Raw genomic sequence first — 23,386 nt, 5'->3', positions numbered from 1 at the left:
TAATTATAAAACACCCCATAACCATACATTTAGATATACTAATAGAAACTTAGTTCTTTCAATAACAAGGTTTTCTTCAGTGTTTCTGTGGATGGATCTGTCCAAAAATACTTGTAGAAATGTTCATTTTCAACCTGTTTAATGCAGGTAGAGGTTATTGAGATCCACTCAGAAGGAAGCTGGTTTGTGCTTTCCAGAGCATGCGGTGTTTGGAGGTGTGTCCTCACAGTAATTCCTGATTTTTTTTGTCTCCTTAGCAATCTCTCCAGTCTTTATTTAAAGGAGCCAGATGTCTTTCACATGAGGTGTTCTGTTGGAACGAGCTGGGTTGCCTTTAACTTGATTGTTCTGCTATGGGGTAGAGCAGCAGTAATGGGTAAGCCTCCTAATCATGCTGTCTACGATCCTCAGAAATAAAAGCATCTGGTGGGCAGGCATGCTTAAACAGTTGCATGCACATTTGCAGCAATGGAAATCAGCACTGATGTAATACTGGAGTGTTCTCTGTGTAACATGTTAACAGAAGGGACAGTCCTTGCATAATGGCTCTATTCACAGAGTTACTTTGTGTGCTGTGCTAAAATCATTTTTGAATGAAGAGTTGCTCTGTCGAAACCACCAAAACCATGTGACTAGGTGAGAAGGGTAGTTGGTTATTACTCTGTGCCACCGAGCCCCCTAATAAGACTCCAGTTGAAATGTATTTTATTTTATTGCAGAAACTTGCACTGAGGGTGCTGCTTTCTCCGTGCCTGGGCCTGTAGTCCAGCTAGGAAAAAGTGTCACAGTATACTGCACCTTCAAAAAGTCTACGCATGGATGCAAAACAGCAATCTATCAGGATTCAAATGAGATACGCAATTGTCGCCAGTACAATTCCTCTACCATATATTTGGAGATTGCAAACTTGCAGAAGCACAATGTGACATTTGCCTGTAAAACAGAATGCAATTCGTTCAAACGCTTGATCTGTGGGATTGATATTAAAGCTGGACGTAAGTATTATCATTAATTACACTGACTGAGCCAATAAAAAACCCTGTTTGTGCTTTATTATGAATGATGAAGCTGATTATTTGCATGATCCCAGTGCTTCAACTCTTATAACTGTACATGGTAAAGTATATAAACATTTAGTGTAAAGGGTGTGTAAAGACACCAAGGGATGTCTCTCATGTTCAGGTGCTGTAAACTGTTGCATACAACAATGCTCTATATGACACTTTTTAAAAGGCTGGGATAGAAAATCAGTATAGAAAAAAAAGAGATCCAGTGATCTCTGATATTTGTGCCGTTAGTAAGATTTTCTGACTCCCATCCCATTTCCTGTGTTTCATATAGAATGGTTACATGACATGGGAAACGCCTGCCCATAGCACTGTGTAGGAGAGCACAGGTCCAACCTGGCAGTGAGGTGTTTATTGGTCTGGAGGGATAACTGGCTATTGATTACTGCCTTGGAATTCCTTACATTTGCTGCTGGATAACTTTAGAGACTGTATGTTGTGAAGCTGCAATGCTTTGTGGGATTCAGAAGCCAGCTCTGTATCACTTTGTGTCAGACCTGCTGTCCTTCGCGTCAGAACTGCCAGAGCTTTTAGTGTTACAGAACATGTCATGTGAGGGAACGTGTGTGCTACATGTTGCAGGTGTTTCAGTTGTTTGGTCTAACGTCTGTATGTGCGGCTGGGAATTTTTTTGTCACCTTGTTCTGAAACTGTGACCTTTAAGAAGAGCTCAGCAGTGTTTGTAAGCGTGTGTGGTTCGTTACAGACCCACCTGAGCCCCCTCAGAACCTGACCTGCACTCAGAATGGACAGCACGGGGATGTCACATGCACTTGGGACAAAGGAAGTGAGCCTTACATTAAAACCAGCTTTCATTTAAGGTAAGCTAATAGTTATAGTTGAGGCCCCATTACAGGAAGTAAGCATGTGAATTGTATTATGAGAGACCTTGTTTCAGTACCAGTAACTAGACAATCTACCCACGAACCTGACGGCTCCTATTGCAATCACAACTGATATTGCATTTTGTAGGGTGAAGAATAAGACCCATGACTTCAATAGGATCTGTGATGACCCTTGCTCAGGATCTGTGTCTTTTCATACGCTCAATGCAGAATCTGTATACACAGTCTGGGTTACATCTTCAAACGCACTGGGAAATGCGTCTTCCCCACCTCTTAACATCACACTCAGTGACATAGGTAGGTATCTCGGGTTTAACCCTTAAATACTTCTGTGAGGTGTCTTTGCAAAAAGCTTGTTAAATTCACTTCAGTAATGGAAAGACACATTCTCTTACAGTAGTTTTTTTTGTTGTTTTTTTGTAGTGAAGCCCACTCCTCCGGTCATCACTTTGTTTAACTGTGTCTCCTCTGACTGCACGCTGCACTGGGACGCTGCACAGAACTGCCAGCTCCTGGAGGTCAGGGAACAGCCCCTGGGCCAGAGCATCTGGAAACATCACACTTTGAATGTGAGATATTCTTCATTATAACAACTCAGCTGCATATTCCTTTGTGCATCACATTGGTGTTACTTGAATACTGGTACCTGCACATTTCCTAACCCTAACCCATGCTCCTATTAGGTAGGGTTAGGGTTATTGCACACAATCCACAGCACGAGTTGCTTCGAAACAGTGCAGTTTCATGGCAGCTGAAATGAGAAATCACTCTTCAGGAAATGTTGTGCACAAGTGGGAGCTTGCTAGCACATAGGCTTGTGATGGTTGCCTAGCCCTTATGTATATTTATTTATGTATAATTATTGTTTTCATTGGTATTACTATTATTATTATTTTATTTTTTTACATAAAAAAAAACCCTTTAAATAAAAAAAAATGCAGTCCTGACTCTGAAGGCGTTGTTTATCCCACACGACACCATATGTGACAGATGCGTGTAGGTGGTGACGTCAGACCAAAGCAGTGCTTTTATTGGGAGGTTATCACACAAAGCATATCCTTCAGTGAAGACAACCTGTCAACAGCAAAGGGTTCACCTCTTGAATGCAGTTCTTCATTAGAAATTTGTAAATGAAACATTTCAGTGATCTGTCTATCTTCACGTGGTATTTCAAAATGAACACTTCAAATTTAAATTACTTACTGAAACCTCCTGCTTGTGGGCCATGTCTTGTACCACAATAACTTTCTAAGCTTCTGTGCCACAACTGCTGTTACAAAACTGGTTTCATTCTAGTTATTTAACATTGACCATTAGTGTTTCATAAAAGAACTGTGTAAACAGAATGCCTCAGTCTGCTGTGATTCAATTATTACATTTTACAGGACTGCTGTCACTGATTCATGTTGGTCTTTCCTTCTCATAGGTGACAGTCGACAGATTCACTCTGCCTGATCTGCAGCCCTTTACAGATTATCAGTTCCAAGCACGGTGCAAGCTGAGCCACACTAAAGGCATGTGGAGTGAGTGGAGTGAGCCAGTCACTAACAGGACACCGGAAGCCGGTAAGCATGTTCATTTCTTACTGTACAAATTCAGTAGAAACATTCAGCTGCGCTCTCTGTGTTTGTACACATTGATACTCCTTTATAGGATTTACAAAAATACAAGCTTGAAAACTGGTATTTTTTTATTATTTGTATTCATTCAAACCATTAGTATAGTGACACATTTTTCCTTGACAAAGCTAGAAAGGCTTTTGCCGTTTCAGACAAAAAGTCTGCTGTTGCTGACAGATTTAAAAATGACTGCAATTGCAATCCTCTGCACAAGACCATTTCATTTGTAAATCTCATTCATAGATAAGATATACTTACACATGTATTGTACATGTAGTGGGGAGGGGGGGTGTATAGCTAATCCTACTTGTTGAGCACTTGCATTCTACCATAATAGGTTAGAGAAAGCTCCGTTTGCATGTGTTGCAGTAAGCATTTTCTTGCTTATTTCACCCAGAGAGAAATTGGGGGACAATTTTATGGTGTTAATCAAGTCAGTTAAGAAACAGGTTGTAATTAATCAACCTCACGTCTTTCTAAATGGTGTCAGATTGGAGCTTTGCTTTCAATATTTCTACCTGATTCTGTTGTCGCTCTATTAAAACCTCTCGCCATTTCCTTTGCATGTTCATGCAGTGCTAGTGTTGCAGTTTTGCTTTAGAATAAAACTGCATTGGGTCATTTGTTTAAATGCCAAGGCTCTGTAGCACCACCCGATGCTGTGCGCTGAGCATTTCTTGGGGCTGCCCAGCAGAGGTTTTGTAGATGTCAACACATTTCTGTTTCTATACCTCGCATGCAGACAGGAGAAGGCTGTTCTCATCTGATCAGGGCTAATACCTTTATTTAAACGAGTCAGCAATGTGATGGCCACAGCAAAAGATGTATCTGTGTTGGCTTGTGCTATAAAGGCAGTAATGCATATGTAATCACTACCCATAATACAGCACATTTTTGCAAATTTATACTCCCAAAACCAATGTGTTTGAATGTATTTATTTGATTATGTTGGTACTGTTACACTGTTATTGTACATGCTTTTAATAGTTCAGAATTTATTTTGTAATGGATGAAATGGTGTGAGTATACTTAAAAAGGTCATGATTCGGAATTAATTAAAATAAATACATTTAGTTATAATCTTTACTGACTCACTATCTCCTATTGAAACATGACATCTTCTTCTGAAAATGTAATAGGGCTTACTATAAATGCCAAACTAACAGCAGGCAAAAAAAAAAGGCTGGTCTGTGTTTTTGTGATTATTAATAGAAAGCACATTGTGTTATTATTGTGCTCAAACACTTAATGGAGCAGAAGCAGCCAGATAAATCAACATAACCCTGTCTCAGCACTTATGCACTAAAGCAGCACCCACCTGACTGTATATGTAAATACACTCTGATGCTTTGCTTTCAGAAATGCTAGTACATTATACACCTTATCCTGTCTGCTCAGAGCACATGGCGGAAGGCAGCGTGGGTTTGCTTCACACCTAGGCCCACTGTGTGATGAGTGTGAGGGTCTGGTTGACATCACAGGTTTCTATATGAATTATTCGCCAAGGGTTTTTTTTTTTTTGGTTACTTTTTTAACCCTTGCTGCACTGAATTCAGAGCAGTTTTACATTTTGGCTCAAACTCTTCTAGGATTTTGACTGTGTACTTCGATTTCCTGTGTTTGAGGTATTTTGTTGTCCGTTGGATGAATCAGGATTTTCTATGGCTATTAGTCACAATGACGTAAAAATATTCATTTTTACGTCATTGTGATGCACATTAGCAACAACTTAACAGACCCCAGGATCCGATCGGTGATCAGATCAGTGTATTTAACAGACCCAAGGATCCGATCGGTGATCAGATCAGTGTATTTAACAGACCCCAGGATCCGATCGGTGATCAGATCAGTGTATTTAACAGATCCCAGGATCCGATCGGTGATCAGATCAGTGTATTTAACAGATCCCAGGATCCGATCGGTGATCAGATCAGTGTATTTAACAGATCCCAGGGTCTGATGGGTGATCAGATCAGTGTATTTAACAGACCCCAGGATCCGATCGGTGATCAGATCAGTGTATTTAACAGACCCCAGGATCCGATCGGTGATCAGATCAGTGTATTTAACAGACCGCAGGATCAGTGCATTTTCAGAATCAGCTTTTGGAATGGACCAGGCCATCTTCATGCTGTGACTTAGAAGACTTGGATAATGGTCACTTCCCTTTCCATTGGACTGAATGTACATACAGGGCATATTTATTTGAGTTGATTTGGGATCCTCTATTGAACAGACTACTGAACAACTTTCTTTGGTTTTACGTGAAATCTGCAACAACAGCAAAGTGCATTTTATTCTTGAAAAGGCAAATAAATAAATGGCACTCTTTTTTTCTGTTTGCAGTGCCCATAAAACAGCTGGATATTTGGTTTGTGATGGAAACCCCAGACCCGAACTCCCTCACCCTTATTTGGAAGGCAAGTATAACAGCAAAAGAGAAAATTTGAAACAAGGAGAATGAAAAGCATTGCTCTCAATGTAAGAATTGCTAAGCACGCACATTGCCTTTTATTCCTCCAGTAGCAAAGCTCGCCCAAGTGATGCAATTACACTTTTATGGACATAGAAACATCTCTTTTCAAATCTTGAGAAACAGGTGTATCACATTTTCCATGAAGGAGCCAAGAGTTGAGTTCTGTGGTCTCGTAGCCACAGCAGATCACAGGCAGACTTGCTTCTGTCATTCAGAATGTTGATGTGACACCTTTTTCTAAAAAAGACCCAGCCTGAGAAATACAAACCTAACCTGTGAGAGCAAAACCACAGCCTCACGGTTTCAGTTTACCATGAAATGAAAAAACTACTTAAAAGAAATCACACGCAGATCCTTCCCCTTTAAACAACTCAAGATTCTGCTGAGAACCTCAGCATGCAGTGCAGATGGAGCTACTGTGCACTCTGCCATTAGTTACAGATGTAGAGAGAAAGAGAGAGAGAGAGAGAGTATGCCCTGGTACACAGGTAACCCATTAAGGACGAGATTCTGTAAAATAAGAAGTTAATTATTTTCTATGCAAGTGGTTTTGCTTTTAATGGAACTATGATATGAGGGTATTAGAACTATGTCTGTGTATTTTTTTAAGATCATTCTCCCCTTGCATTTCATTTTTTTCTGGGATAGTGGGCATTAACTTTAGACTTGACTAAACCCTTTAGTCTGGCTTCAGTGACCCCGATTACCATTAATCATGAACTGACTAATGTTAAGTTAGGTACAGCTGTCTCAAGTCTATCGCTAATCGCAATAAATGGCTACTTGTTCTATACCAAATCTTAAAATGTGATGCAGCTGCAAACATTAAAAGGGGAAATGTTTGCACAGCCCAAGTTCATAAGAATTTAGTGTTCTGTGATCGTAAATCCTCCTTCCCTGTTCCAAGCAGGTTGTACGTACCATTGTATAATCACAAATACAAATCTGTATTTAATATTACAAAATAAATCAAACAAAAAATCTAAACTATGTTGCAGAAGCTGAGCCAGTCTGAAGCAAGAGGACACATCCTGGGGTACAAAGTGACGTTTCCTCTTCCATGTGAGAACAAGGTCTCTCCAGACCTGCCAGTCTCCCAGAACAACCTAACCATGGCCAGCAATCACTGCATCCTTACACTGTCTGCCTATAACTCCAGAGGAAGCTCCCCTCCTATAAACATCAGCATACCTTTCCAGACAGGTGACTACACGCTGGGCCAGTCCACAGCTTACAGTGTTCCAGCTGTTAAAATGGCTTTCTACTTTCAACGTCTTCAAATGTACATGCTTCAAGATCAGGTTTACTGCAACAGCTACTGTATGATATTTTGTTAAAAGCAACCTCATTCATTGTTACATGACACTCTTCATCAATTATCAAATAACCCTTTAACATCTCATGTTAAGTTTACCCCCTATTGTTTAAGATTACAATATGTATTAACAGGCTGCTAAAATACATACAATTGTCTTGCATGCAAAGACTTATGTATTGTAGCATTTTTCAATTATAAAATGGAGTTATACCTGACCACTTCTTGTTGTGCAATTCCTTAACATGGGCCATCAAGATATCAAGTACCACAAGGCTAATTAAACTGGCTTCCACATTTACTGCAGTTACAGTAACAGACATAGCATCAACAGCGGCACACTGATAATCTAGCATGATTCTCTTCAGCACTTTCTCAGTGCAAATGCTAGGCTAGCGAATTTACTATAATACAGGCAGCCCTTCTTTGTCTAGGAGGCTGAGATGTTACTCTTGTTCTGAAGAATTAACTCTTTCCACGGTTTGTTCTTTTCTTCAAGGTTTTCCTGCACCAAGAAATGTAACTTGCATGCCTCACTCTAACGACAGCATTGTGGTTAAATGGAGGCCTCCAGTAAATAAAGGCCTGGCTTTACGAGGATATGTAGTGGAGTGGTCTCCTCACCAGGATAAACTGGACCTTGGCTGGACAAGACTCCCTCATGACAAGCTTTCTACTGTGATATCAGGTACAGCAGTGAATACAGAACAACTTCAGCAAATCTTGTTCACAATGATGGTTGACAGGAAGATAGTTGCTTCATGGCAGACCAAGCATCCTCTTTAATTAAGCAAGGCACCTCATTTGACACAAAAGATACTGCCTGTTGCAATGTCCCAATATATATTTTTTTAACTAAAATATGGCTCTTCTAGGAAGTCTTGTTACTTCAAGTTTGCAGGACAGCTGAGCTCGGCAGAGTTACAGAAAAGCTCAAAATAAGCAGACAGAAGGCACAAGTCCAGGACTGTATGAGGTTCTAGGGGAACCATGCCCATTGTTTGCTATACTTTCAAACTGTTCGAAAACCTCATTTAATCTTTGATTTTTTACATTGCAATAGGAAGCTATTCAATTACCCATAAATTTGATTGCATGTTGTAGATTTCATATTTATTTGTTTCTTATTTTTAAGCGATGAAACCCTACGCTTGCTATAACGTTACAGTGAATGCAGTGTATGATGAAGGCGTTGGAAAGGCTGGATTTGTGCATGCATATGTTAAACAATTAGGTAAGAAATGCATTTCCTGTGCTGTAAAAATAAATATATTTGATATTTAAAAAAAACATTTTGAAATCTCTCCATTGCACATTGTTTTCCAGCTCCAACAGAGGGCCCCAAGCCCTTTATAGAACAGAAGAGCAGTACAATGGTAGCTGTGTACTGGCAACAACTCCCAGTAGAACACCGCCAGGGTTGCATAAGCAGCTACAGCATTTACTTGAAAAGTCTCAACTCAGCGCACCTCCTAGTACACGGTACGGAAATGAAAGGATTTGTATAAACTTGTGTTTGCATGTCAATGAATGCTTGTTTCACCGCACTGGTACTGTGAGGTATTAAGACATGTGTACAGTCTCTTTTCACTAGACTCATGAAGGGATTTGTTTTCAGTAATGAACAACTCGAATCTCTTTGTGCAGGGTAACAGCACACAGAAGTTTGCTTTCTGAATTCCTGACATTTAGTTATAGGACACGCCTGACAAGTTTACATAAATGTACCCGTGTGCACTCTGTACAATGGATTTAAATTGATTTTGTTTTAGGACCTATTGATGCCTTGCACACTAACTATACAATCAATGGGCTGACGCCTGGGGCCACCTACCTTGCTTGGATGACTGCTTCAACTGCTGCTGGAGAGGGACCAAAGCAGGAGTTTGAATTAACTGTCAATCCAGAAGGCATGTATAATTATTAACAAGAAAAACTGCCCCGAGTAAAAATTTCAAACATTAATACAATCTGTTTGGCATATAAATAAAATATCTATTTATAGCATTTTACTGTATTGTATGGTATGCAGTGGATTTGTGATACACAGTGAGTGAAATGCAATCTCTCTTTCAATTACAGAAAGCCCGCTCGAGTTGTCTTTGACCGGCGTTGCATTCATTTTCGTACTGGTTTGGCTGGCTTTGGTGTGTATTTGCTGTAGCTCAGCAGTAAGTCAAAGGTGACTGACTTTCAATATGATTTATTTACATGATTATAGTAATTGGGGTCAGGGTTGGGGTCGATTCAATTCCTAATTCCAGTTCCCTTTTAATCAATTTCAGCACATCATTGATGGCAATTGCTGTTAAAACACGCTTCTCACAGGGGCACCACACTACTTACATTGAAGTCATTGATAGTCAATTAAATTGGATTCAGATGAAAGCAGTTGAACAATCACGACAATTATTAATGTCTCTAAAATGTCAATTCCAATTCAAGTCGAAGGAATTGGAATTGGAATTTGATTTGAAAGATAACGCCCTCCCTGGTTAGAGTTCACTAATCAAGTGCTGCTTAAACTTGCTGCTTAAACTGCCTGTTTGGTTTGATGATCCTTTCCCTATTTGAGGGAAAAAAAACATGAACAAAAACTGTGTAAAAGCAATGTTTACCAAGAGAATGTATTAATAATTTGCACTAGATTGATATGATGTGTTACTGTGAGCCGCATACTCATCAACCAGTCTCTTGTTTTCAGGATGGCACTTCTCTGCTCCCGCCTCGTACCTCAGTGGTACACGGGTCACGTTCCAGACCCTGCCAATTGCAAATGGGCTCAAGAATACGCTGCTGTGAAGGTAGGGTCCAAAGGGCAGGAACCGGGCGGGAACTTCAGAACCATTGTGCTTATAAAACGACAGTGCTAAACAAGCACTTGCACAAACATGCTTCTGCCAGTGACTGTGAGCTGCAGGGATAGAAATAAGACTCCCATTGCACAGCAGTTTGACCCATTCCTGATTTCAATAGTTTAAAAAAAAAAAAACTGAAAGGTGTGAAATCGCTATGTAGTAGGAGTCTGATTTCCATCCCTGAGCTGTTTCAGCTGTTGAAGATGAAGGAGATATTAGGTCAATGTATCAGAAAACAAGGCTAGTTAATTAGCTAGAAAATATCTGGTGCAAATTCTTTACCAGAATGTATAGGTAATCATGGTACAGCATACACTTTACTCAAAAGAATAGCATCAACAGCCAATATAATAGTCAAAGACTCCCACCTAATGGTTGAATCAGGAATTGAACAAATGCATGCATGCGTGCGGGTGGATCCCAACCCAAAGAGCAACAATAATCAGCTGTATATACTCTCAAATTGACACAGGGGCAGAGGAAGCTAGTTTATGACCTGCATCTGAGCGACTCCCTGTCCAGCTGTGACGAGCCTGACACTCTTGAAGTTGAGGAAGTGTCCGAGGAGAGTGACTCAGCCCCCGAAGACCTCGTCAATGACAATGGAACGGGTGCTCCAGCAGAGGAAAAGCAAGCAGGCAAGCCAACCATGCTGCCATGGTGCAGACTGGAGGATCTGGCGACATATAAACACCAGCTGCCTTGCGCATATATCCAAAGTATGTCATTGGAGTCTGACACTAGCGTGCACACACCAGAATCCTGTAACACTGAGATTACAGTGGATTACATACCTTCCAACGTGTTACACATGGGCTCCAGCGAAGAGGAAACCAGCAACTTCTTTGATGACTTTGCCCCTTCTTTCCCTGGAAGCCTGTTCTCAAAACCTAAAGGGACACTCACTTTGGATGCAGTCAAAATAGACTGCAGTTCTTTCCTGGATTGAACTACCTCACCTTCTGTTATACTGTAATTAAATTGTACTAACTAGAAATCATTTTCTACAGCCTGCATTGCAAATTAGTAATGGTGTTACTTTTGCTTCATAGCAATGTTCTAAAATCATGCGCGACGTGTGTGTGCAAAGTGGGAAAACTGTAAGACATAAAAGGATAGCAAATCGATGCATGTTGCTGGTGGATGACATGATGAATAGACTGTTCCAACCAGGGACAGTCACATGAATGCTAACCACAAAATGCGGATGCAAAGCCTTTTAATCACTTCTTTATAGGAATCAGCTACTTGGGATACAGCCAATACAAGGCTGAATCTTCATCACAGTGATGTCAGGAAGCAATTTAAAGAAATTAAAAAAAAATAAATAAATAATGTAAAAAGTTACTGCATGCTCCATTATTGTCATACAACAGAAGTGCCTATAGAAAGTCTATACCGCCTTGAACTTTTGTCACTTTTTGTTATGTCAATGCCTCAGACTTTCATGCATTTAAATGAGAATTTTTTTCCCCCCCACTTATCTACACACCATACCCCACACTGTTAAGGGGGGAAAAAAAAGTTTTTATTGAGAAAAAAAATTATATATTAAAAATACAAAACTGAAAGTTTTGGTCTCCAGCCCCGACCTAATACCTTTGGCAGCAATTACAGGTGTGAGTCTGTTGGGAGAGGTCTCTACCTACTTTGCACACCTAGATTTGGCAAGATTTGACCATTCTTCTTTACAAAACTGTTCAAGCTCTGTCAAGTTCCTTGGGGAGCGATAATGGACAGTAATCTGCAAGTCATGCCACAAATTTTCGATTGGATTTAGGTCGGGGCTCTGACTGGGCCACTCGAGGACATTTACCTTTTAGTTCCTTAGCCACTCCAGTGTAGCTATGGCTGTGTGCTTTGGGTTGTCATGCTGAAAAGAAAACTTCCGTCCCAGATTCAGCTTTCTTGCAGAGGGCAGCAGGTTTTCCTCACGGACTTCTCTGTACTTTGCTCAATTAATGCTCCCTTCTATCCTGATAAGTGCCCCAGTCCCTGCTGATGACAAACATCCCCATAACATGATGCTACCATTACCATGCTTCACAGTAGAGATGGTGTCCTTTCGGTGATGCGATAAGTTGGGTTTGTGTCAAACAACGCTTTGCATTTAGGCCAAAAAGTTCAATTTTAATTTGGTCAAACCACAAAACTTTTTGCCAGGTGGCTACAGAATCTCTCAAGTCTTTTTTTACATACCTCAAACAGGATTTAAGGTGGGCTTTCTTGAGTAATGGCTTCCTTCTTGCCACCCCACCATACAGATCAGATTTGTGGAGTGCTTGGGATAGTGTTGTCACGTGCACTTTCACCAGTTGGCCAAAAAAGCCTGTAGCTCTTGCAAAGTTCCCATTGGCCTCTTAGTAGCCTCTCTGATCAGTCTCCTTTTTGCTCGGTCATCCAGTTTGGAGGGACAGCCCGATTTAGGCAGGGTGTTGGTGGTGCCATACACCTTCCACTTCTTAATAATCACCTTGACTGGCTCTCTGCGTGGAGTGCAGGATGCACTCGATAGCCTGTAGGTCAACAGTTCGAGTCCAGGCTATTTCCACTGCTGACCGTGGACAGGAGCTCCCAGGGGGAGGTGCACAATTAGCCGAGTGCCGCTGGTGGACTTAGGTCGGCGAGGGTGTCCTAGTCTTACTGCGCACCAGCGACCCCTGTAGACTGGCCGGGCGCCTGCGGACTTGCCTGTAAGCTGCAGTGTCCTCCAACACTGTGGCTCTGGGTTGGCTGCATGGCAACCCTGCAGTGGAGGAAAAAAAAAAAAAAGCGGTCTGCTGATGGCACACACTTCAGAGGACAGCATGTTTGTCTTCGCCACTCCAAAGTCAGTGGCAGGGTGGGTTCAACACCACAGATAAAACTCTGCCTTTTGACAAGCCTGATCTGAACTAACTATAGGTGACTAGAGAGAAGAAAACACACCTATGCTGGAGAGTAAGGCTGTGTTCACAATTGGTCAGCTTAGAGAGTCTGGTACAGTTCATTACGTTTGGTGATAAGTGTGAACAACAAAGTCCGCTTGGGAAACAAACCGCAGAGACTGGTTAGCTTGCTAAACATCAATGTGCCCAACAACTAGACTCAGCCTTTTTGCACATAGGAAACAAACTTAACCCAACAAAGAAGTAAACATTTCAGTTTAGTTCATATTGAGGAAACAATGTCTTGGGGGGGAAATACATTAGGTTTACCAGACATCCTGTGAAGATTGTCAAGCTCACCAAGTTAATAGCAGAGTTGTTAGTGCCATTCAAAAATAAACTAAACAACCTTGTGGGTTATTTGTTTCATCATTCTGATTATATGTAGGCATATACCGGGTTTAAATGGAAATAGCTTATCTGCATTTTCCTAATGTACATCATTCAAAAAATGTACTCATTAAATTAGCAAAGTGCTCCCCCAGTGCTTTCTTCCACAGCAACATGTCCAATCTAAAATGTGCTATATTAAAAGGCAATATATCACTAGCTGCCAACTTTCAATATGCCTTGCAGCAAGGCTAAGTGTGAACAGCAAGCACATTGGTACACTGTTTCAAACAAAACAGACCCAATGTAAACGCAGCCTTGACATAAATTGACATGCAACATTAGATCATGAAGGAAGTGGTTGTATGGTTGATACTTTGTGCAATATGGAGAGCTAACTTAAATCAAAGATAAGATCAAACTTCAATGGAAGATATGATGGATTTATCTTAGGGGCATTTCTCTGTATAATTGTTGTAGATGTTAATGTTTATTTCCATACACCTCTGCTTCCACCACTTGATAGCAGCTTAGATGGATGAAATAAAGATGGGTTAGGTTGTAGCAGATATTCAAGCGGGTTTAATGCAAATCTGTCACACAACCATTCAAATGACCATCACCACAGACTTACCTGCATATATTCTTATATACTGTTTTGTTTTTTATCTTTCCGATTTCAACTTTCCATCCACGCTGTTAATAAATAACATTCATTTTCTATCAAACAAGTAATCGGGAACCAATATTACAACAAGACACGCCATTACAAACAAATCAGCATTGTGACATTTCAAAACCACAGCCTTTTTTCAGAACTGCCCAGAGCGAGTTTGAAAAAAGAGGTTGCAATACCAAAACGTTGCTGGTCTGTCTGGGGAATTTATTACTCCCTTTTATATACACAGAAGGAATACAGCTCAAAGGGTTTTTGTTTTTTGTTTTCTTGCCACCCAATCATTGTAGGTTAGAGATAAATCTTCACTGTTATTAGCTTGGTTTTTGCCCCCCCCCCCAAAAAAAAGAATGAAACAGCAATCATTCAACACTACTCACTGCAGGAAGCAGTACACATTAAATACCTCTAAGCAATTTATTAGAACAGGGATGTTTGCAGAAAGGGATTGAATCTAGCAACCCAAACTAATCTGGACCCAACAGCTCTCCAATTGAAAGTCTGCTTGAGACTCATTGTATATACAAAGCAAGCTTGACCTTCAAACACTAAATACAAAGCTTATTTTATGCTTATAGTGTTTTACCTAACTGTATGAAGTGCTACCGTAGGATTTCTTTACAGTCCAGAACACAATAAAATGCTTGCAGTGTTAGCATTCACACACTTTGTACATTAAGCATGGCTCCCAATGAAGCAATCATGCAATTTACCTTGTAATTCTTTCAGAACTATGCCATAGTGCTGCAGTAAAGATATAAAATTTAAATGGCTTTAAGAATGTATTATCCAAATGGTTACTTTTCCAATTTCATGGGGCTTAGGCATTTTAGCTAATTAACTAATATTTCACAACACAGCAAATATACATTCTAAAAAGGCTGGTGTGCCCCAAGGGATTTTGAAAACTCCTCCCAATTGAAATCATAGCGTATCCCTAGTGGCTTAAAACTGTAACAGAGATTGTGCTTATTTATTCTGGGGTTCAAAAGGTACTCAGACCACCAATAAACTAATTTTACTGAGCAACCAGAAAAACAAACCTTCAACAGACTAATGCATTCCAATGTGAACGGCGGGAACTGCATTTAGTGGTTGACACAAGCTAGTTCATTGGCCCTCAGTTAAATTTAAATAAAAGTCACATACATGAACAAAAGGACCAGCTCTACAAAGTCCTGTTTTACTGAAAGATTAAAAAAAGAAAACATCCGATTTTCAGTGCAGGGGCATGGAAACATGAGTGCAAGAGCAACTGTAATTCTTCAGTAGTATTGTGTCATTGAATATGAATGTATCTAGCTGGTAAAAGCCATTTAAAACCAGGTACCAACCTCTCTACAAACTACTGAACCTAGACATGAGTATTTTCTGGAACATGGGTTCCTCATTTGTAGATCTTTCTTTTAAAATGAGCTAGCATTATAGTGAAGATTTGGTTTAAAATTTGTGGTCTATTAAAATAAAAAAGCAAGCCACAGGACACCATTGACTAACTGATTCACACTCTTCACACCTATATTTTCAAGTTTGGAAATGCATATTTTCAAGCAGCAATACAAAAAGTATTCATGAAGTATGCATAATCTCTGAAAAAAAATTACTCTATGAAAACATTCTTGCTACCATTTCCCAAATACAAAACCGACTATCAATATTTTTCTTCTTGTAGCAGGAGAAGTCCTTTTTTCTTTTTTGAACAGATAAAATTTCAGTCCTCAGGTGTGAATGGTATGGATGACAGTCTTCATTTTTATTATAGTTGGAAAAGGATCCACAAGCATGCAAGCCTCGTAGAGGAGGGCCCGAAGGGTTAAGGGTCGGCTGACAACTTCTAATTAAGCCAGAGCTGGGAAGGCCTCTGGGTCATCCACATTAGGAACAGAGATGCCACCAGGCTGCAACGAGAGAAAGAGCAATGTTTCATCCATTAACCACTGAATGGATACAAGAGTTATCACTTTATTTTCTACTTTTAACATTAACAGAAATCAGTTTGCCAAATAAACTAATAGATAATACCATTAAAAACTCTTGGGACTGTTGCAAATATCAATTGTCTCTGGGTTAACACTGGTAGATATATTGGGTGTACAAGTTATTTTTATGTCCTATTCACATAAAAAACAAGCACCTGTTTAAAAATAACATTCTAGATAGCATGATTGGGGTGACGACATCTACTACAGTGAAAAAAACCACTTTATTAGCAGCAGCAGGAATTACTGAAAGGGTTGAGCTTGCAACAGCTGTATTAAACTAGACAACGTAGGGTGGCTGAAGGAAAAAAAAAAAAAAAGCAAGCAAGGACTGTACATGGGAAGTTATAGGGATTCTCACCTTATCAGCCCTGCCCCCACGGACTGGTCTGCGGTCCCCGCCACGGTCACTACCACTGCTGCCACGACCCCCACGCCCACCACGGGGTCCCCCGCGGCCACGGCCAGGACGGCCCAGATCTCCAAAGTTAATCTCCAGCTGGGACGTGATGTCATTGGCTGGTTTCCGGAAGTGGAATTCCGAGCCGTCATCAGCCTGCGTTTAGGAACATGTGTTAGTATTGCAGATCTTGGCATTTCATTACAGGCATTTCATTCACGGGGTAGTTTGTGTGGGTGCTATTGTGAAATTGTTTAGAAGATTCTCCATTTCAATCCTACATGTACAAGCGTTCTCCAACTTAAAGCAGGTCTATATATCTCTACAGGAGACGTAGATTTGAGTGTGTTCTTACCCAAGGGTTAAATATACCTGTACTTAAAATATCTAAAAGGAACATCAAGTAATTTCTTACAGAACTTAAACTAACCAAACAATTTTAGTAACAAGGCTAATACTCAATAGTAAAACATATGTTAAGTATGAAGGTAATCCCTTTGAACAACATACTTAAATAAAATTAATAAATACTTTATTTATATATTATATACATAGATAAATATATAAATAGATTGGGGGGGCATAAGCACCTTTTGGTAGAAGGCATTTGCTTCAGCCTGTTCGATCTCCACAGCGTCAATAAGAGTACCAACTGGTCTCTGTTTTAAAAAAAAAAAAGCCACGTAAAGGATTAAGAACAGGTCTCGCACCAATCAATACACTAAGATTCAACAGCAAGACGCACATTTTTTTGTTGAACCCTGTTCAATTCTCTTTCAATACAGTTTGTATTTTTTTTTAAACTTTAAAATTCCTACTTATTTTATTTACCAGCAAAAACTTTGCTACATTCTACAGTTAAATAAAAGACTACTTACTATGTAGAAACAAATGAATAACTACAGGGTTCCCTAAAAGAAAAACCCAAATGAACTTACATCTTCACTCTTAGACTTGTGCAAAACGTATCCCTTCTTCCACTGACTGTCAGCACCCTCGTTGGGTTTGCGGATGTTGAATTCAACCTTTGCGCGTTCCTTGTCCTGCATGGCCTTCCATTCATCCAAAGTCATCTCCTTAGGGCCTTCCTCTTTCACCTCCTCAGCCTCATTTTCCCTGGGAAAAAAGTTAAGTGTTATTAGGTTACCAGTCAATGCAGCGTTTGTATTTATTTTTAATTTTTTTTTTAACATTTGGAGAAAGCCTATGACTTCCTAATGTCTGACTACATGTTTGAAGTATAAAGGCAGGCCATAAAATAACTTGAGCAATGAGCATCAGCAACCTAAGGTAGTAATTTTCATACTGGTGAGAAACAGGCAATTCAAGTAAAAACACTGATATGACACCACACAGTTATAAAACCATTATAAAACAATCTCAAATTCTAGTCTACTGAAGGAAGTCACTTACAACTCATTCTAGCACATACATTTGCAGGGATTATATAGCAGTCCACAGCAAACACTAAGTTAGTAAGATTTCACTTTACAAAGCAGCTCGTTCTTAATATCTTAAGCAGCACCAAAATAAACTTTGCACCATTAGTCTGATGTACGATCATTTTGAATTTCTACTTCATGAACCTTTAAGTGACTGTAAACTAGACAATTTAAAAACTGCAAAAAAAAAAAAGCCCGCAGTGTGGATCTGAATATTAGAATGTGCATCTATGGTCACCGCATGTTCTTCACTCACTTGTTTTCAGAGTCAGCCACAGGGTGTTCCTCTCCTTCAGGAGTTTCTTCAGTCACATTGGATTGATCTAGCTCGCTAAAATTAAAATGGACAAATTATAAAAATAAGACAAGCAACCAGTTACAGCTTAACCTGCATAATTTTTGACTTGCTTATTTAGCATAATTAAACTTAACTAACTACCCAAGACTAGTTTAACATTTATATATAAAAATGTAATTAAAGATTTCTAAATGCCAGATGAGACTTGTGCCTAAAATAAACTTTTCCACGTGTAAATGTCTGCTCTTCTGTAGACTGGGTAGCACAACACCAAGCAACCTCACACTGCAAGCCTCCGACACTACTGACCTTCCTCCAGAGCATTATGATGCAAGGCTGGCAATAGCTTGGAAACAACCAAGTTCTACAGCCTCTGCTCCATGTACATGACTTACGTCAACTCGTCCTTGACAGTTCCCCAGTTGTGAGATCCACTCCCGCCACGCTTTTCTTCGGGTTTCAGGCTGCTGAAACAAAAGCGTAATATCACTTCGGGCAGACTTATCTTTTAAAGGGACGACAGAGGGGAATGTTAAAAAGGGACAACAGATGAATTACGAATCACTTACAATCGGTCGCTTCCACTGTGTCTGTCGAATTCACGTTTGCCACGGGAGTCAAAGCCATCAGTTCTGCCCAATCCACGTCCACGGCCACCACGTCCCCCTCTGCCACCACCACGCCCTCGGAGAGGCCTTTCCACTACAGATCTAGATGAAAACAGGGACATGCAAGATGGTGATTTGCTTTTTAGAAAAGACAAAACTTTACAACAGCCTTGCGGCTTTCAAAATCCCAGCATCTAATTACATCAAGTTTCTCACTCAATGTAGGGTTTATGTAATCAAACATTCATTTCAATTAAACAAAACATAATAAGAAAGGACAGCGGACAAGCTCCCAGACAACTATAATGTCCAACTCACAAACCACTGGGTTTACCAAAATAAATATCTTTGTGCAACTCATATTTATTTCATGAAATGATCAAAAGAAGTTGGTGTTTGTAACCAAGCCAAGCTTCTCTATCTGCCGTTAGACTAAATATGACAGGGATAGCATGAAACGAGTTAATTTACACAGGGGGAACGACAACAGAGCACTTCACAGCTGTACTGTAACTTAACCTGCAGACGACTTCACTGTTGCTTGCAATTCATTTCAGAAGAAAATAATACCAATGCAGACCAATAAAAAATTAGTACTATATTGCTTACTGCAGCAAAGTCTCCCCCCCCCCGAAGGTGCAATGTACAGGCCCAAAGGTGCTACTTCTTACAGAAAGCATAATAAGTCGACATCATAACTATCACACTGCTCTAACCTCTGCTACACCAAAGATTAAGATACAAAATGAACATCATACACTTCACAATAAAGTATAATACTTTTCTCCAGCATGTAATTAAACAAAAAATTTGGAAATAAAACTAAAAAGTTTATAAAATAAAGGTAAGTAAGGCCGAGAGGAGGCACCCGAGTATATAAAGAAACATAACAATTTCATTATCCAATCTTGATTAAAAACAGCAACAAGCAAGACTCTCTAAGCTCCCATCACACATGCAAAAAAAGGCAGAGAGGCACATCATTAGTATACCTGCTCCCTCCATAAATGTGACCTCTATAAGACAAAACGAAAGAGTCCATGATCATAACTCCTTATCAAACGAAAAGTAAGGGAATCCGGAGGAAGAAGGAAAAGAGCCAAAAGGACAGGAAAAGAAAGAGGGAAAGGCCATTAGGAAGGCCATTCGTATTCTACTTATCATTCCACCATATAAATAAGAACTATTTGTATTTTAAAACCCAAATAACGAAAAAAATACCCACCTTACTTTACCACTTGCTCCCTTGAATAATCCAGTGGCCACACCCGCTCATACAAACCACCAATCCCTTGCCATTAGTGCCCTTACCATCACCCTGAGATCTAGAGATTTATTTTTCCTTTACGCCCTTACACTACTTATTTGCTTTCCTTCCGCTTAGTTTAACATACTACTAGAATTGAAGTGGCTTCTTCTTCGTGGTCTGAGCTTTTTTGTGAACTAACCATTTTCAAAACAAGGGTGTTACACATTCCAACTAGACAAACAAGTTTTGCTTCACTGTAATAACCAATGTGAGTGGTTTCTGCAGATTTGAAAATCATAGGCAGAGCTGCATACCGATAGGTGTTTACCTTATAAACCCTACATTCATTTCTATACTCTTTTTTTTTTTAACACCCGTGTCGAACTCCCCCACAGTGCTGGTTACCAGTGATTTCATTTGGTTAAACTTTTACCTGCTTAACGCGCAGCCCATACAAAAACTGTAGGGAAGCCCTGTGGAGGAGAATACACACATTCAAAAAAGGGAGAAAACTCCAACAATAAATGACTGTCCGGGGTGATGCAGTTTGAGTTACCCCTGCTGCTCCTTTGTCTGTTCGTACAGTGCTTTCAGTGTCTCCACTTACTTCTCCACAGAGAACTCTCCACCCTCAGGCTTCTCTTCAACAGGCCTGTCAAAGCGACGCTCGCGAGGCGGCCTCCTGTCTGGTCTCCTCTCTCCAGGCCGGCCCTCTCCCTGACCTGCATGCTGCTGAGCAGCAGGAGGGGGGCCCTGCTGCTGGAACCCCGACTGTCCCTGCTGGTCAGGCCTTCGTCCAACTCTCCTGATACCTGAAAGAGAAGGCAAACAAAATGAGCAAGACTGAAAATGTGTCCTTACAGGACAACACAAATGGGGAATGCAGAGCCGGTGACATATTTAAAGCACAGCTATCATCCAATATAGATTTTATCCTTTTGCTTAATAAATCACACTCTATACTGAGAGTCACGAAAAGCTAATATTTATTTCAAGCACTAAAGGTTAATGCCATAAAAAGAAAAAAAAATTGTTACTCTTGGTTTCACTATCTTGGTACCATTAGGCAGTCCAACAGAAGTGCTAATCTGGTTCTGTGAAACCAGACAGCAGTAGTATTTATCATCTGGAATGGTATTTCTCTGAAATAATGGATGCTACATCCCAAATGGCATGTGTGCAGTCCTTTGTGGGAGTAGTTTAGTCATGTGAAACTTCCAGAGCTCTAAACAAGGCAACCCTTAAAATCCTTACAGAACCTAAAATCTGGTTTAACAGACACAACTAGGCACTGTACATTACTGTGCAAAAATAAGTTTAAATTAATAAACGCATGTTCTTTGGTATGTCATACTTGTGCTTAAGTGGCGTTTAGAATATATCAATAAACTCGCCAACAGGACTGTGAAAATGCTTTTAGATTTAACATTGCAATTAGGAGATATTGCAACTGGCAAACGTACCTTTACAGCGCTGTTGCGTGTAACTAGGGATGGAGGGGGCCTAGCAGACGCACTAACAAAGCAGTTTGTCAAAATATAACGCGAGTTAACTTGCCATGCGAATACAAAGCCTTCTACCGCTTTTAGTGGCCCAATTTTACTCAAAATAAATGTATGTTATTATAAATGAGGCATGTGTGTTGATCCTAAAGTATGCATATAGTTTTGCTCAGTCGGACTTCAGTTTAAACGATGTTAAATAGCAAACCGTGACAGTAATTAACAGCAAACTTAAGCAAGTCTTGGCGGCTACGGTCTGCTTGGTTTTGCACCTGTTCGGGATCCTCCTCAAGTTAAAATTACTACTATCTAAAATTGGACTAACTGTTTAAGAACATGATTTTCTGATGCTATCTACCATCTGCGTTTTTTTTTTCAGTTGTGCATTACAATAAAGGTCATAAACACAACAGCTTTCTCTAAAAAATAATGTTCCATTATACCTATTTAAAAAATGAGCCCTGTGCCAACAATACATTGTTAAACGATTCACGCGAAATTAAACCGAGCCGATTCGTTGCACAGCGACAACAAACCATCACAACATTAAGAGAGCCGCCTCCCATACCGCACTCAAAATACAGCTCAGATTTTATAGGACGTGGGTGGTTTACAATTACATGCGATCCACAGGTCCATGCAGCCAAAACCAAGAACCACGTGGGGCTGCACCCAAATGTTAAAGCCTTGTTTTTTCTACAAGATATTCCCAAATGTAACACCAGTTTAATCAATCTAAAAAAATACTAATAAAAGTGGTTTATAAATTTGAAAATATATATATATAAAACACGTGTTTCCTGACTATGAAAAGGTAACATGATCATGCATGCTTTTTTTCCCCCCCACCAGTGCTGTGACAGTTAACCCTCCCCCAAACTTCAAGCACGAGGTTGGCGACAAGATGCAAAAACCTCAGGCCTTTTCAAATTGACAACCACGCAGATCCTAATCTAGCATTGAATTACTGCATTTCCGTCGAACCACATCAGAGCTTTAATGGTTAAACGGGTGGATCTATAACGCTTTATAGAAAGTTAAGATTAAATACAACACAGCGTTTTGAATAAGGAGGGCGCGTTCCTCCGACAGAAAAAAAAAACACCACGCATCTTGCATTTAACAGAAGTTACGGCAAAAAAGTAGAGTTCTCCATGCATGAAAATGTGCACTGTCCTCTAACTGGCTTGGAACGGGAACCATGTTGTTGACCTCATTGGGGGGGGGTACGCATTAACATTAACACCCCCCCTTCAATTTCTCGACAGCACGGAATTAATGATCGTTTCGTTTGAAACGCTTACCTTCTTTTTTAAGTGGCACGGGGGCCGCCTGTGTTTCTTCCTTCTTGTCGAGCAGTGGGTTCTTCCTGTCCTTCTGGGACTCCTTTTTCGGTTGCTTGGCGGCTTGTGCAGCGGTCTTGGTGGTGCCAGTGGCGGCCCCGTCCTTCTTCTTGTTTTCGGCCGCCTTTAAAACCTCAAACGGGTCGGCCTCGTCGTCTAATAGTTGGTCGAACCGATTGGTTACGACGCAGCCGAAGCCTTCTTGCATATGTCCGGGCATGATGGCGCCCCTTCAACGGGATTTTCCTCCGATTCTACGAGGCTTGGAGCGAATAGCTCGCTGTTTGCTGCCACAAGATGGCCGGGAAAGAGACAGTCTTCTCTTCCGGCGCGATAGACATCCGGGACCTTAAACTCTAAGCATTATGGATGATGTAGTCTTTTATGTAGCCTATGCTCGGTAATGAAGGTAAACTCAAAATGAAAAAACTACACTCCCCGAAGCGCCATTC

The 23,386-nt window shown here is 40.3% G+C and overlaps 2 protein-coding genes across 3 annotated transcripts; one reads left to right on the top strand and one right to left on the bottom strand.

Annotated features, from left to right (window-relative positions):
• Window positions 1–266: 266 nt before the first annotated feature.
• Window positions 267–11,853, top strand: LOC121330732 (interleukin-12 receptor subunit beta-2-like). The gene is made up of 15 exons (XM_041277454.1): window positions 267–376; window positions 720–995; window positions 1,774–1,888; window positions 2,040–2,209; window positions 2,336–2,481; window positions 3,339–3,477; window positions 5,878–5,951; window positions 7,006–7,210; window positions 7,822–8,010; window positions 8,458–8,556; window positions 8,649–8,804; window positions 9,095–9,247; window positions 9,393–9,504; window positions 10,027–10,126; window positions 10,653–11,853. Exons 1-15 carry the CDS (start codon window positions 301–303, stop codon window positions 11,127–11,129), a joined length of 2,487 nt encoding a protein of 828 aa, XP_041133388.1. The 5' UTR covers window positions 267–300; the 3' UTR covers window positions 11,130–11,853.
• A 2,663-nt stretch (window positions 11,854–14,516) lies between these two features.
• On the bottom strand, window positions 14,517–23,258 carry LOC121330825 (plasminogen activator inhibitor 1 RNA-binding protein-like). 2 transcript variants are annotated; one of them, XM_041277659.1, is made up of 9 exons: window positions 22,896–23,258; window positions 20,697–20,901; window positions 18,802–18,942; window positions 18,628–18,699; window positions 18,191–18,265; window positions 17,431–17,608; window positions 17,083–17,151; window positions 16,454–16,648; window positions 14,517–16,011 (listed from the first exon to the last, which is right to left on the bottom strand). In XM_041277659.1, exons 1-9 carry the CDS (start codon window positions 23,152–23,154, stop codon window positions 15,952–15,954), a joined length of 1,254 nt encoding a protein of 417 aa, XP_041133593.1. In that variant the 5' UTR covers window positions 23,155–23,258; the 3' UTR covers window positions 14,517–15,951. The 2 variants fall into 2 exon arrangements, with proteins under 2 accessions (XP_041133593.1, XP_041133594.1); XM_041277660.1 differs by having other exon boundaries at window positions 18,628–18,696.
• Window positions 23,259–23,386: the final 128 nt, after the last annotated feature.

Source organism: Polyodon spathula, chromosome 18 (genome assembly GCF_017654505.1).
Source record: "Polyodon spathula isolate WHYD16114869_AA chromosome 18, ASM1765450v1, whole genome shotgun sequence".
NCBI classification, from domain to species: domain Eukaryota; kingdom Metazoa; phylum Chordata; class Actinopteri; order Acipenseriformes; family Polyodontidae; genus Polyodon; species Polyodon spathula.
The sequence above is the reverse complement of the archived record's forward strand: the minus strand, read 5'-3'. Positions and strand labels throughout refer to the sequence as shown.